Below are 16525 nucleotides of genomic sequence, written 5' to 3' on the forward strand. Positions count from 1 at the left end.
CTAGTACTGTTGCTAATGGCAACAAAGTGACCGCAGTGCCCTCGCATATACATACCTCAGTTTCCCCTTTCAGCCGTTATTTATTATCCATTTGGAAGCATTGCAGCTAACTGCTGCGAGAGAGCTGCGCGAAGGAAGCAGTATCAGCAGGACTGGCTGTCCCTCATGGATGAAACAATGCTTCGGCAGATAAAACTCAGAAAGAATCAGAATTGAAATGAGGGATGCAGACGACAATGATCGAGAATCGCAAAACGTGGAAACCTTCGGCTGTATTATTCGCTCTTGGTAGTTCATTTAAAACGCGGTCACGAACATTCCAAAGTTCAATCGGAAACGGGTTTCTCTTCGTCGACGAAGACCACGTCCCCTCACTGTCCTAATATATGTTGTCTCAAAATAAACGATAAACTCGGAAGGGATGTCTTCATCATCGGATAAATCTTCCAATCCATGGACGACGTCCTCAATTGGTAAAAATGCTAAAGCAGTAAAACACTTTATTTTGAGCTGGAAACTCTCATAGTTGTTGTACCCCCGACTCTCACCAATCGCACAGATCTTCCTCCGAGATGAAAAACACATCCAACTACTTCAGAATGTGGAAACACAGAAACAAATGAATTATGGAGAGCTTTTTCAAAATCCATGGGAAAAGTTGCCAGCTGACAATTCTTTTCTGTCAGGACGTAATGCAAATAGCCTTGGCACACATGATCCCCCACAAACTAGGCGACACCTTAAAAGTTCCATCACAGGCCCAATTTCTAGAACTTTCTAGATCGTCCAAGTCTTTTTTCTAAGGAAAAAACTAAAGGCCAAAAACAAAGAGCCAGTTTCCAAGTACTTCGCTGTAGAAGGAATTTCAAATCCTGTCCTACAAGTTGGAAGCACTGGAATTCCTAAAGAATGTTGCCTCCAGTTACGTATGTTACGTGAAAGTCCAGGAATAGTTTGCAACTGTGACTTTGCTTCTTTATCGAAATCTTGTACAGCATTAGCTATTACTTCTCGAGTAGATACTGTGCCAGTTCTCTACCTCGCTCTTCATTGAAGGAACTGCCTTTCCAGCATTATCGCCTGCACTGCTTGCTGGGGGATTATGGGATCCAGTGTAAAGAATAACTTCTGGTTCAATGCAGTTCAAAGTTGTATTTATTCTAGCTCGGAAACCTTTATAAAAGTTTTCACAACGCTAGTATGTTTTAGTTTTGCTACTGTTATCTGTATGCTTTTCATAAATATAATTCTCTTCATCACACAGCTTTCGTTTGTTCTTCTCAGATGAGATAAAAGTTGCCTTGTTGAGTGCTTCCAAAATTTAAATAAATGAGAGAGAAAAGTAGAAGCACAAAGTAAATTTTTAAAGATTTGATAATTCATGCCTCTCATTTAAGTTTAAACAACCAAGTTTAAAAGTCGTAAACAATTGCGTCACGGTGATATTCCAATAACCCCCGAGGTGGAATATGCAGTGGTGGAATTTACCGTGGAGAAATTTTCCGTTGTGGAATTTACCATGGTGGAATTTACCGGTCACCTATATATATATATATATATATATATATATATATATATATATATATATATATATATATATATATATATATATATATATATATATATATATCTATATCTATCTATCTATATATATATATATATATATTACATATATATATATATATTATTATATATATATGATATATATCAATAATATATATAATATATATATACATATATCTATATATATTAATATATTTGATATATAATATATTATTATCAATATAATATATATATATATAATATATATACACACACGTGTTCAATCGCAAAAAAACTCTCCAGTTTGTGCTTATGAAGCAGGATGCTTATGATCTAAACACTGATCGTAACCTTAAGAGGTTCCTCTATATCCTAGAACCTGCCACTCAGCTTGCTCTTGTCTTTTGCACAAATTACAAGCAAACACATCCGCTGTAATGAGCTCAACACTTGCCTCAGCAATTTGACGCTGTCGGATCCTCCCTTATGAGAAAGTCCATCTGCCGCCTGGGAGGCTATTCTACGAAACTCGTCATTAGTTTCACCTGTGCAAATGATGCGTTGGTTCCACGTGTGGACTGAAGTGATGAGCCTTTGTGAGGAAGGCCAAGGCTCAGAGGGCGCGTGAAAGTGCCAGCCATTATATAATCGATACTCAGATGGACAGATACTCCGAGCATATTTAAATGACCTTGGATACAAGGACAGGTAGCCTGAGCGTTCGATAGATGGAGAGACAGATAAGTGGATAAAGTGGAAGAAAGTCAGAGAGAATGAGAGTTTACGCTACTCAACTTTTTGCACATTTATCTTTATCTATTATAAGATTTTATTAAATTTCCTCAATTCTCACAATTACTATTTCAAGACTTTTCATATCTTTTCCAGTATACTTACGCAGTTACGGAAGCAAATTCCCGAGATGTATGCTTGTATTGCACCAGGCGCGCTCCCCCCTTTTATTTTGCCATGCCCTAGGTTAGGTTAGGTTAGGTTGGGTTATATTAGTAATTAATAGGGCATTTGGGTGTGGGAAACGTAACGAGATTACTTTCAATAAGATTCTATGGTTAGTTTTAAGATATGGCGTCCGCTTTTTTTCAGGGAAATGTCTCACTACTCTTTTCATCTCCAGGATAATGCTAACGGGAAACATAAGCCACCATTAATTATCACTCTTTTTTTTCTTATGGTTTCCATTTTCCTCGTAAATGCGATTACTGCTGTTATTTCACTTGTATTGATTTCATGAGGCGCCACCCAAGTGCTGCCCAGTAAACTCTTCTCGAATGTGTCTCTCATCCTTTACTTCCTTTTCAGCTTCAGTGGCAGCTTACTTTATCAAAGCCTCTCTTCAGTTGAAAGTCCAATAAAGAATGCTGTCACTAGCAGATGCCGCCCGTCCTATGGAGTAGATCTCCGAAATGCGCCAGAACTATTTCTATTTGTTTTTTTTATAATAGAAAGACCCACTCTACCGGAACATTGTTCCCTTTTTCCCCCCTTCAGTTTTCAACGTGGGTGCGTTTTCTTGACGTTGGCCTAGTTAATAATTTCTGTGTGAGAAATAAAAGCGACGTCGGGGTGAATTGCGTGTTGTTTGGTCATTCTTGTTTAAGGAACATTTATTTAAAATTATGATTCTTTTTTTATGTAAGCCGGATGCTACACGTACTCATCCATCAACTTAGCGCGCCCACGCACACCCACAGACACAAAGACATACACACATGAACTATATATAATTATATATATAGATATATATAATATAATAATATATATATTGTATGTATATATGTATGCTTGTATATATGTATATATAAATATATATATATATATCTATATATATTATATATATATATACTATATACATACGTCACACACTCACACACACACACACATATATATATATATATATGTGTGTGTGTGTGTGAGCGTATGTATATATATATATATATATATATATATATATATATATATATATATATATATATATAGATATATGTGTGTGTGTATGTGTGACAAGAGGCTTTGTTTACCGACTGAATGATAAGAAACCCTACGGAATAAGCTGAGAATAGGAGGAGATTTCCTTGAGATTTCGATCTGACTCAAGAAAGTTTGGCGATGAAGCCGAGTATCGGGCACTTCCGCCCACGTGGCTGGACAGCGAGCTGGAAAGAGGAGGTGGAACGGAGGCAGAATGGAAAGGCTTCAAAAGTAGGTGCAGCTCCGAATGTATCGCTATAGCGATCCCAGTCCTCCTTGCTCTTAAATAGGATGCGATTCCTAGGTTTTTTTTCTTTTTAATACTGAGAGTTGTTTCCTCATAAGAATTCCATATATAGGTTTGACGTTCTACGATTTCCCAAGAGTGGTGACTGTCCCGTCAAAAGGACAAGTGTCAAACAGGAACATAATAAGGAAATAGTTGCACCGTTTATCAAATCTTGCGTCTGGCCACGAGACAGGGATGGTATATGCAAGGGCCTGTATTGTGGTTGATTTAATAGGGAAGTCGATTTTTACGGTCGAAAAGATATACAAAATATTAAATAGAAAGCTTTTTTTAATGAAATCTCTCTAAAAAAAAAAAAAAAAAAAAGGCAAAGTGAGATTAGTTACAAGAATAAACGTTGAAATTTTACTGATAGATATTTTGAAAATTCGATTAGTTATCAGAACAGCTATGGGAATTTGATCCTTCTCTGAACACGTCCTCTTTTTATTATACGCTTTTTCATTTGGCTTGCTCTTTTGTCTGTTTGTTGGTTAGTCTTGGTCAAATCTTGTAACTCAATTTTCGACCTGTTCCGTTCGTCCGATGGACTAGAAATTTTGCACGGTGACTCAGATCCGGTGACAATACAATCTTTCATGATCAGTAATTCAGCAGTGACCTCTTGTGACCCAACAGTGACCTCTCCCAGTATCTCAGAATTGGTATGAAACTCTCCGGATTTTTCGCAACTTCTTTGACTCGGTAATATAATGTAATAGCTACGGATTTTAAAAACCTTCTTTGGCTCTACAAGATTTCAATGTCGTCAGCTACTAACTACTAATATTAATTGGTTACAATTTCTGTCAAAACTATAAAGTATAAAATAATAAAAAACTAAATAAACCGCTTTAATTCAAATGCACTAAAAGTAAGAAGTAAAAATCCCCAGGATTCTCTTACAATGAATCATTTAAAAAAACAAAACAAAGCATGACCATCAAACAAGGAAGGAAATGTTCCAAGAAATAAAACAAGCGTGATTCGACCTCCAGCTTACTCGAGGCTCGTGGAAGATTTTCCCCTCACGCATAAGTTGTAAACATTATAGTCCTAACCTTTAACGTCAATCAAAATGTGCTAAAATCTACAGTCAAATAGAGCGTTGTTTCACCAACTAAAATTAAAATAAATAAGCTATATTTTATTAGGAATAATTGTTCTGTGCTGTTTAACGAAGACATTATTTTTCACATATTCGTTCTAATTAATAAATCATAAATATCCTTCCTAAAATTTCTGTACCTTTCACACATCGCGAAACACCTTTTTAGGCTCTTCCATAGACCTTTCCTACCCCGCAACGACAACAACAACAACAACAACAACAACAACAACAAAGTAGTTTGTAAGCTTACAACGTGAGTCAGCAAAAAATATATTACTTTTCTTGTAGAATTTCTTTTCATGTTTGGTGCCGACGCTTTGATTTTTGTAGACATGATTAATTGGAAGAAAAAATCCTGGTGTCTCCAAAAATAGTTCTTTTCACATTTTATTCATTTTTTTATTCATTTATATTATCATCATCGTACAATCACTCTTATTAAGCAATCCATTTATCCCACGTTCTACAGATTTAAGGCATCTTTGTCACTTCTCAATGAACCGTATCATCCAAACAATCAACAATTCCAACGATCTCGTTCTCCTGAAATTTCCAGATCGGATACTTGGTGATGTGACGCAGACAAACTTTGAATAATAGTAACCGCTGGAGTTTCTCAGAAACAGTGCGGGATTCAAGAGACAAACATTCTTATCAATGATTTTATACATAAAGGACCTTGCCTGACTCCTATTTGGACACCATTGGTGGTTACACGGTGCAAAGCCTGCCGAAACACACGTAGGCCACAAACTTATAAGTCATTTGTTGGAATTGGTGTACTATCGTATTATTCTGAATAAGACGGCATGTTGAAGTTTTTAACTGTTTTGAGTGTTCCTCAGAAAGTATTAGATATATCAAGAAATATCCTGAGGCGTTGAACATGATTGCGTGGAAGAGAGCGATAAACTGTAAAAATGAAACCGCCTCATGACCTCAGGTCAATATTTTCAGGTGTAAGTGACGACTCCTAAGAAAGCAAACTGAAACCGCCTCATGACCTCAGGTCAAAATTTTCGGCCGCTGGTAAACAACACCCGAAGGAAGCTTTAAAAAACGAGTACTCACGTTGAGGTGACAGGTCTTCGTTCTTGACGTAGAAGACGCCCAACCTGTAGATGATTTCGTGGACGATGATGGCGAAGGAGTAGACGTCCGCCCTCTGGGATCCTTCGGGGGGAGGGTTCGCGCTCCTCAGGATCTCCGGAGCAGTCCACAGTTTTCCTTTAGAGTGATGCAGTTCTTTCAGATACTCTAACATCTACGTATTTAACATATGTCAAAAATATTCATGGGTTGAAAAATTAAAGCTTAAATTACAGTGAACAAACTCTTTACAAAAGACAAGGAAACTAACACAGGCAGGATATTAACACAAATTCAATATATATATATATATATATATATATATATATATATATATATATATATATATATATATATATATATATAATGTGTGTATCTAACTATGTAGATACAATGGCCCCACACTGAACTGCTCCATTCTCAGTGTCGTATAGATTTGGATGCGTTTCCCATGAAAACCTTGAAATCTAATTAGGGAAATGAAATGAGAAATTCCCTGCCCACCTCAAGATCGGAGGCGCAGTGGTTATGATGTTAGTTAGGTGCTATATCATCGACCTCGGGTCTTGCCCTTAGGTGAGAAAGGTGAGTTTTTCATCAATTATTTTTATACTTCGAACCTCAAAGTTCTCAGAAGAAAACTTCTCAACAATACAAGGAAATTACAACGTTCATATATCACTGTGTTGGCCGTTGTACCCACACAGAGCCCTGGTGTAAGTGATGACTGTGATCAGCAGCTCTAGATTGATAAGAGAACTCACTTCTCCAATACGCGTAGGAATCTGGATTAAAGTTCTTGTCCCTCTCGTCCAGCATATGGAGGCCGAAATCGGTGATCTTCAGGACAAATCTGGAATCGACGACGCAGTTGCTAGATTTCAGATTCCCATGCGTTCGAATCTCGCTGGAATGGAGGAATGCCATTCCCTGTGGGCACAAAAAAAAGTTAGTGCCGGTGTTGAAAGAAGGCGACAGAGAGGAGAGAGAGAGAGAGAGAGAGAGAGAGAGAGAGAGAGAGAGAGGAGAGAGAGATAGTTACAACGTCATTAGTCACAAGCGAATGTATAAGGTATTATTTTCAATTGAGACAGAGAAAGAAAGGGTCGTGAAAATGAGCCAGTGTTCTCAGTTTACAGTCCCGAGTCATTGTCGATAATGGAGATGAATTGCTTACACGTCAAAGGACCAAGGATAAGTTAATGGTACGGAGGGCAAAACTAGGGCAGAGAGAGAGAGAGAGAGAGAGAGAGAGAGAGAGAGAGAGAGAGAGAGAGAGAGAGAGCTTCGTACAGTACATTCATTATTTTCAACACTTGTCTTCTCTTGCATTTTAGAATGAGAAAGAGCCCCAGAACCTACCTTAACTATGTCGTGCATCAAGGACATCTTGAACATGGAGTCCAACTGGACATCGTCGTTCTCCAGGATGTCCTGAAGAGATCCTTTGGGACAGTATTCCGTAAAAAGGGCGCAGTACGGTTTGGGTTCCAGACAGACGCCAATGAAGTGCACCAGGTGGTCGAACTGCAAGTCTTTCAACTGAAACAACCGATGAACGAATGTTCGTGTGTTATACAGTACACCGTCAAATGCAAAACAAACACATATGCACTGGAACTCTCATCAGTAGATATATTTGTATAGTGACAATATGAAGTTACAAAAGATACAGAAAATAAACATATGTGCAATGAAACTCCGAGTCCATATAGTGATAATGTGAAGTTACAAAAGATACAGAAAACAAACATATATGCTAAGAAACTCTCATTAGTAAATGAGTCGATATGGTGACAATATGAAGTTACAAAAGATACAGAAAACCAATCAGCCCATAAATGAATAAAGCGTAGTTTCGTGGAAATCTTTTGAAAGTCACTAAGAAACTGAGTATGAACAGGTTATCCAGAATGTAAAAAATTCCAGATACATCATGGAACCCTGAGAGCCCAAATCAGGTTTTCGTGAATACCTCGTCCGAGGCTCAGTTTCGTCATAAGAATGATCTGTGTGAGTTGAATGATCTGTGTGAGTTGTCTGGTAACAGGGATCTGTATAATTTTTGTACGAACTCTTTCTCATACCTTTCTATTGATCTGTACCTCCTGGAAAACGGACTACCATGTCATTTTGAGGGAAACTATTCACTCCCATACTAATAGCAACACAGAGAACTTGACCTTCATTGCTATTTTGTGGTAAACATTGATGAAATACACTTCATAGGTGAAGGACTATACATTCTGAATGTGATTCGGGAAGTTGAAGAAGAACGTGCAGGAACTCTTGCAGACTATAGGTAACAAACGGACAGATGGGAAACATTATAACAAATCCAGGATGGAGAACTGACTTTCATGAATTTCCTACAAAGACATGAAAAACTACATGCATCTTGTTTAGTTCTTAAAAACTAAAACAAGTGCTGAACTAGCAAAAGATCGCTAGGATTGGAGGAGCTTCCCTTCGTAATGAGAGATATCGACGTTTCTTCGCTAAATCAACGAATATTCCAAGTATGGGATGAGGAAAGAAAGCCTGATGATTCATAATTGGAAATCAAAGAAAAGGTGGGGAAAGAAACCGATGACAAATTTTAGAAACAAACTGACTTCAGAAAAGACAGGCGCCTCAATGATTAAATATTTGCGCTACAGCATACAGAACAGCAGTGTATGGAATTTAAAAATTACTATCTGATGACTTTTGTTGATTATGAGAGAGCCTTTGACATTGTCTACAGACCGACGATAAGGAAGGTCTTCCTTAACACATGTAAAGGAAATGGAAGTCATTTATGAAAGAAATAAATGAGAAGCTATGCTGAATGGGCTCTGGCCAAGTGAGTCTGCAGTAGTTCTGGGAGTGTTAAAAGGAATGCTCTTTCCCCTTTATTGTTTGTCCTCCTCCGAAGTTTAATAATAGGATATGGAAGAGCATCAGATCGGAATAACGATAGCAACAGTGGAAACTTGACAGATATAGATCCTGTTTTAATCAGGAAAATACCTTAAATCAAATTAATCTTAGTTCTAGGAAAATGGGTCTCGAAAGAAATTCTAAAAATACAAAAGTAATGAATGCAATTAGATGAAGAAAAAGATGAATGTGGTTGGATTTTTCAAGCTCTTAGGAACGATGACATCCAAAAGACTTTAGTTTAATTAAAACCAATTAAGGGCAAATCAAGCGATGCGATGTGGAAATCAAATAAACTGAAATTGCGTAGGAAAATGAGGCTATTCTTAAGTGTAGTACGATCTGCGTTGCTACACGGAAAAAAAAACTATATGTGAAAGATTTTGTCAGCTTGAGAATTCCTTCTTTGATTAGAATGCATATGTGTTGAATTATGAATGTGTTAAAGAAACTGACCCACGTAAACGTGGAAACACTTGCTGTGATATGAATCAGTCCTGAAGGACTCGTTCAAAGATAAATTAGAGTTCACGTGAAGTGAGAGTAATGTGGAACCAAACAGAGCACCCTATAGAAGAATGCTTTTTAGAATGAAAAATCTGAGATATTCTTTTCTTCACTGGAAGCGTCCACCTACCCTTTTGAGTTGTATCAACGTTGGCCTGTCGACTTCGATTCTCTCTTTGTAGAGCCTCTTAATTGCCACAGTCACGCCCTGAAAGAAAAGTTTCGTTACGACATTTTAGTTTTCTATAAAAGAAAACATTGTTCCGACTTTGTCTGTCCATACGTATGTCCGCTTTCAGATCTAAAAAGAAACCACTAAGGCTAGAGGGCTGAAAATTGTCATCAAACATACCAAATTGCAGCCCTCTAACCTCAGTAGTTTTTATTTTTAAAGGTTAAAGTTAGCCATGGTTCGTACGTCTGACAGCTTTACGGAGGCATGGGACGCACCCTCACTCTACCGTATCTGGTGAGCGACTGAAACGCTACCGGTCACACCTATTGGTTTCATACGTTGTACACAAAACTAGATTGCTTCGGCGCATTTTGTACTTGTTTGATATCACAGAGGAAATCAGTCAGTCTTCTTTCCTGAAGACTGTGGGGCTTACCAGATAACCACTCACTAATACGGCTACTGTCGACTGATGATTGGAGTGGGAGCAAGGTATGTACAGGGGGTTCCATAGAACTTCAGTATTCATATGGAAAAAATAACTTCCAGTATGAAAGCTTATTTTATTGTTTGTCAGGTTTAACTATGTTTTGCCGATGACGTCCTTTTTATTTGACTTTCGTGAATGGAATACAAAGGAAATGGAAAAACAAAAAATGAAATTTTTTGAGAAAAAAATCTTCCTGGAAAACATTTGCTATCTTACTCCAATTCGTTAGTATTTAGTCAACGAGACTGAGTTTTCTTCAGTCAGGTATTACCTGGTCCTAAAGCAACACTGTGCCCTTACCGTGATGACAGCGTGAAGCTTTCACTTTACTGGGATTCATTTCCATATCCCTTGGCCCATTTAAAGCAGAACTCTCAGCCCAGCTTCGGGTTCCATGTAATTGGTTCCCATTTCAAAGCTGACTTAGGCTTCGTGACATCGCTGCCCGGAAGCATTTTCCCGAGATGTAACAGAGCACTGGGATCTTTCCCTGAAAAATGCGGGGAGTTATAGCTTGAAGACTAACCATAGAATGTTCTCGTTGGCATTTCTCATTGTTTCCCACACTCAAATGACTGGAGAGATGTATACTAGTACTGCACCAGCCTGGTTTTTTTTGCTATGCCCCTTAAGTTAGGTTGGGTTCCAGATCTTCCGCGCTCAGTCATTTGGGTGTGGGGAACCCAATGAGATTATTTTCAAGAAGATTCTATGGTTAGTTTTTAAGATATGCCGTCCTCCTTTCCAGGGAAGGTTCAGTACTCGGTTACAGTACTGGAATTTGCTACCCGGGGGCATTCCTGGCAATGCCGTTCATTTCACTACTTAAAGAATTTTTATTTTTTCATCTTCGAGTTACTCTGGAGTCCATCCACACAAAAAGTTTCGACCTATAACCGTAGTGGTGTATTATCTTCTAAGGCTTTCCTTCGCCCTTAAAGGGTGATAGGCTCTTCGTTATTGTACGATATAATATTGATGTGGATGCAAAGATACAGATTACGGTGTTTAGAAGTTTCCCCGGTGAAGTCCACGGGATTTAATCTGGAAACAGAACTATATTTACTGTCGAGAAATTCTTTGGAAATATAAAGCTACATATGCACATTGCATAATAATAATAATAATAATAATAATAATAATAATAATAATAATAATAATAATAATAATAATAATAATAATAGTGGTGAAAATGGGATAATAATTCTCGTTTATATATATATATATATATATATATATATATATATATATATATATATATATATATATATATATATATATAGAGAGAGAGAGAGAGAGAGAGAGAGAGAGAGAGAATCAATTTATAGACAGATTGATATCAGTGCGTGGATCAAAGTTCGGTTCTTCCGATATAGGATTTATGTATGCATACTATCATATATATATATATATATATATATATTATATATATTATAATATATAATTATATATTATATATAGTATATACTCACGTATATATACACATATACGTGAGTATATACTATATAGTATATATATAGTACCATATATATATATATATATATATAATATATATATGTAACTATATAAATATACATATATAGTATAGACTCACGATATATACATGTATACGTGAGTATATACTATATATGTATATATAGTACATATATAGATATTAGTATATATATATTATATATATATCATATAAATATATATATATATATATATATATTATATATATATATGTCTTTTGCATATCTGCTCATGACAAATATCACATGAAACTTATTTCAGATTGTATTCTATTTATGTTTTTGACCGTCTACTCAGTATTTACTCTTATTATTGTGAATCTTTTCATATAAAAAATCAATGACAGTATTTTAACTTTTAAGAAAGTGATAATATTCAGGCAACCATTGATGGTCTGATGTTTTCGATTACTCGGGCAGTAAGCCTACAAACTACTTTGTTGTTCTTGTTCTTGTTCTGGCTGTTGTTGTTCTTGTTGGGGGGTAGGAAAGGTCTATGGAAAAGCCTGACAAGGCCTGAAAAAGGTGTTTCCCGTTGAGGTAAAGATACAGGAATTGTAAGTTAGGTTATTGATAAGATTTATTTATTAGAATGAAGATGTAAAAAAATAAGTAGTGTGAATGTTAAACAGTACAGAACAATTATTTCTAATAAAATATAGTGTTTTTATTTTAATTTCCGTTGTAGAAACAGAGCTCGATTTGACCGCAGATTTTAGCACGCGCTCCGAGTAAGCTGGAAGTCGGATCACACATTGCTTTAATGATAAATTGTAATTGAGAGGAACATCATTAGTTTTACCATTGTTAATCTAAACGGTAAAAGACAACACGTATAGTTATGAATGAAAACATATATTCATTGACGATTGTGTTAAGGACGTGTGTTAGGGTATGTTGACAAGAGAGGGACTGGTTTGGTATAAGTATAACTATGGCACGTTATGTGTCTTGTCGGCCTTGATAAATGTTATTTTACTGAAGTGTGACCCAAGAAGTTAGACAACATTTAAAAGGGATAATGAAAAGGACCTTTCATAACTACGAGAAGAGTCTGGCAAAGAGGGAAACAATGGAGTCCATGAAAGCAACTGTGAAGTCGTGAGGGTCGAAGGAAGGAAACCGGGAAAATGGATTGTGGCAGGACGGCAGCCGTTGATCACTAAAGGTCTTTATTAAAGGCACTGGAAGTCAGTGAAATGGGCAATGAAGGACAGAGAAGAGGCAGACAAAAAATTTAGCAGAGAATAAGAGTCTTGGGAAGTCAAGGTGGGAATGCATGTAGGGGTTGTGGCGCCATTTCCCTTCCAGGCTTGAAGTGGCAAATGTCTAATGCTGAAGAAAGTAAAAGATTAAAGATTTAGAAATGAACTGTTTGCGTGGTATATCTACCATCAAAAAGAATTAAACACATGATATAATAAGGCTTCTGTGGATTTGCCCGGCAGGGGGTTAGTGCCGTCAGTACGCCTGACGAGGTACACTGTCGGCATTACTAAAGGTTCTTTGCGGCGTCCTCTCAATGGCCCCTAGCTGCTACCCCTTTCATTCCTTTTACTCTACCTCCATTCATATTAACTTGCTTCCATCTTGCAAGTCTTCTCCAGCTCTCCAGCCTCTCCTAACAAGACTTCATATTGCAGCTGCTTTGGGGTTTTCCTCCTGCTACACCTTTCAAACCGTGTTACTCTCACTTTCCCTTTCAGCGTTGAATGACCTCATAGACCCCAGTGCTTGGCCTTTGGCTTAAACTCTATATAAATTCTATATTCCAATACATTCTGTGTAGATGTATGAATTGGGTGATGTAGCGGATGTTTTGGAGTACAAATATGACGTATATACAGGGTAGACTTCATCCACTACCCAATTTGTAAGCTAGAAAGACAAATTCCTGAGCAGAAACTAACATTTCTTATCTTCTTCATCACAAGATCGCCGTTCGCTCTACGTAGTCCTCCTGAGAATAATCACGGTTCAGGAAACTCAATGAGAGCGCCTGATAAGTCCAAGCTATTAGGAGCCTCTCCTTAGGAACTGGTTTCGGTCGAGTTTCACCTTAATGATAACAGAATTGGGACACGTACTCCTCAGAGAGAGAGAGAGAGAGAGAGAGAGAGAGAGAGAGTTTATTCGAGTATTTCTTATAAACAGTCTGAGCCAGCAGTCCGATGCTCAAATATTTCCTAAGACACAAAGAACATGAGTAAGATAAAATGTGGAAAAGAAAGCGGAATGACTCGAGCTCTAAGTAGGCTGCGGATAGCAAAAGTTGGTTGATGATACAATGTAAAATTTTGACAGTGAAAGGAAATCACAGATGTTAAAGCAAATCAAAAGAGTTTGAAATTATTTACAATAGGTAAAGAAGTAAAAAATGCGCCTGAATTTTCTTCAGCGCAATCGAGTTTTCTGTACAGTCGCTACAGCGTATATAATCAAGGCCACCGAAAATAGCTCGATATTTCGGTGGTCTCGGTATAATGCTGTATGAGACGCGGCCCATGAAACTTTAACCACCGTCCGGTTGTAGCCTTTCCTATATCGTTGCCAGACGCACCATTAACCTTAAATAAAATAAAAAAAACTACTGAGGCTAGAGGGCTGTAATTTGTTATGTTTGATGATTGGGTGTGGGTCATCACTATACCAATTTGCAGCCCTCTAGCCTCGGTAGATTTTAAGATGTGAGGGGAGACAGAAACCGCGCGGACAGACAAACAAAGCCGGCAGAGTAGCTTTCTTTTACAAAAAGCTAAAATGTACGATAATATGTCTAAGAGAGTTTTCAAAACGCATTCACGTACGTATGCACGTACACTGAATGGGTATAAATACAATTGTTTATTATGAAAATTTCTCATCCTAAAAATTATGCCAATGTAAAATAAATCTATGACTGATTTTACCTTATACCTGCCAGTTCTGATGAAGACTTGTCTGTTGTCGACTAAGGAATCCACGGAGGCGTTACTCTGGAAAGAGAGAAAAATGTTCATTTAGAAAAACCAAAAGTAATATAGGACTAGCCAAAATTTGAGTCAATGAGTAATATCACTTCAATAGACGAAAAGTACTCGCAAGGAGCACACAAAAGGAGCCATTGACTTGGAATCGAAGCTTTCAAAGAATGTTGGATTCAACCTCCCACTGCAGACCTCATACTGCAGTAGTAGCTTATCGTCATAGAGAGCCAGTGATTTTCCATCGCTCTGATGGGAGGAGACGCGAACCCGCAACATGTCTGTGGCATTCCACGACACTTACCACTATACCAGCGGGCCAGCTCGAGTACGAAACTGCATTCTTTAATTTAGATAGTATTGACTTCCAGTCTGCGCGAGCTCCCTCGTAGTAGCCACAAGCAGAACTGCTGCGGCCAAAGGGAATCGTAATAGTTGATGTGGAGTTTAATGGCCTTGGCAAATTGGACTGCGGCTGAATAGAACGTATTTCGTTCGTTAAATTCATTACACCCAGATATAGTGCCATTCATGTAATTATAATTATTTTATTTTTTTAGGGGGGAGGGGTTTCAAACATATCGAGCTGACGTGCATTCATTGCATAAGTTTAGTTTGACGAAACAGTGCTTCTGTAAGATATGACTGAATTTTGTTTTCTGATGTTTGTTTAAAAACACGCTTATGACTCTCTTCTCGGAGGTTCTGCGTCATCTCTTTCATCGAGGTATTTCCAAGTGCTCCGCTTGACTTGGAGTACGTGACGTCTTCTAATGGCCAAGGTGCTACGCCAGAATGATTGAGAGTTCATGGTCCCCGTATATATTAGCCAGAGAGAGAGAGAGAGAGAGAGAGAGAGAGAGAGAGAGAGAGCGAGAGAGAGAAGGCAGTCCTGACGTGTCTCTCGCCCAGTCGTCGTCTCAGGCAGAAAAGAGAATACAGAGTTCACGTTTCAGTTCAAAGGGAATTTATTCCATCTCTGAAGTGAAACATTTTGTGCAACGCGTTGTTAATCAATTATATATTTTATCTATTACTAAATGTTCCAATCACATCATTTTTAAAGCCACAGGCCATTATCGAGCCTTCTTCCACACGGTCTGTGACAGATGGAAATTTTGCTCAGTCTTCTACTTCACGTGAATGATTTCGAGCTATAACAATAGACTGGTGTTCCCCTGTTCTCACAGACACCAGACCACTGAGCTGATTAACATTAGGTCTCCTGGGGCTGGCCCGAAGGATTGGATATTTTTGCGTTGCTAGGAACCAGTTGGTTACTTAGCAACGGGATCTACAGCTTATTGTGAGATCCGAACCACATTGGCAGAGCGGGGAGCGAACTCGGACTACCAAATTGGAAGGCGAGTGGGCGACTCTCTTGTCCAATGGGGAACTTGTTCTTACAGAATATTTATGTTAGTTTCTAGTCGTGCTACATTTCTTTTCCTGTTTCGCTAATCAATACAGGTTCTTTATACGCGTGTGATATTAACTAACAACTTAATTATTTCTATTATAATCGATCATTTTCGACATCAAAACACCCAGAATAATTCTAGAACCAAAAAGATTTGGAAGATACAATTTTCTTTATTGTTTTTTCGTTGTTATAGAAAATTGGAAAACAAAATTGTTTAAGTAATTTTAAAAATGTCCCTCCTCACCACTACCCCGAAAAAAAAATCGACTATTCAGACTGGACACATTGGACAGAGTAGAAAGCCTGATCACTCAGTAGTCTTCTGAACGCCTTACGTCTATTTTTGAAGCCCTTTCTTATAACTGATGCTTATACAAATGGTAGATTCGTGTTGTGTTTCCTTTCCTTTGGCGGATTCAATAAGAGGAACTTGATTACTGCAGTGTGGAAAAGTCATGTCAGGATAATAATTTGCCGTATGAACGTTCATTTATAGACTGGACAAAAATGTTGA

General features: G+C 37.6%; 1 protein-coding gene across 1 annotated transcript in view; it reads right to left on the minus strand.

Moving 5' to 3' along the window:
• The window catches only part of LOC135219317 (atrial natriuretic peptide receptor 1-like), a 340308-nt gene that overhangs the window by 131721 nt on the left and 192062 nt on the right, over positions 1–16525 (minus strand). Inside the window, exons 9-13 of the mRNA XM_064255982.1 lie at positions 14535–14600; positions 9580–9657; positions 7383–7562; positions 6785–6950; positions 6003–6158 (exon numbers count right to left, since the gene is read on the minus strand). Of these exons, the coding sequence (XP_064112052.1) occupies positions 6003–6158; positions 6785–6950; positions 7383–7562; positions 9580–9657; positions 14535–14600 (646 nt within the window). The remainder of the gene's footprint in view (positions 1–6002; positions 6159–6784; positions 6951–7382; positions 7563–9579; positions 9658–14534; positions 14601–16525) is intronic.

Source organism: Macrobrachium nipponense, chromosome 1, assembly GCF_015104395.2.
Source record: "Macrobrachium nipponense isolate FS-2020 chromosome 1, ASM1510439v2, whole genome shotgun sequence".
Taxonomy (NCBI): Eukaryota; Metazoa; Arthropoda; class Malacostraca; order Decapoda; family Palaemonidae; genus Macrobrachium; species Macrobrachium nipponense.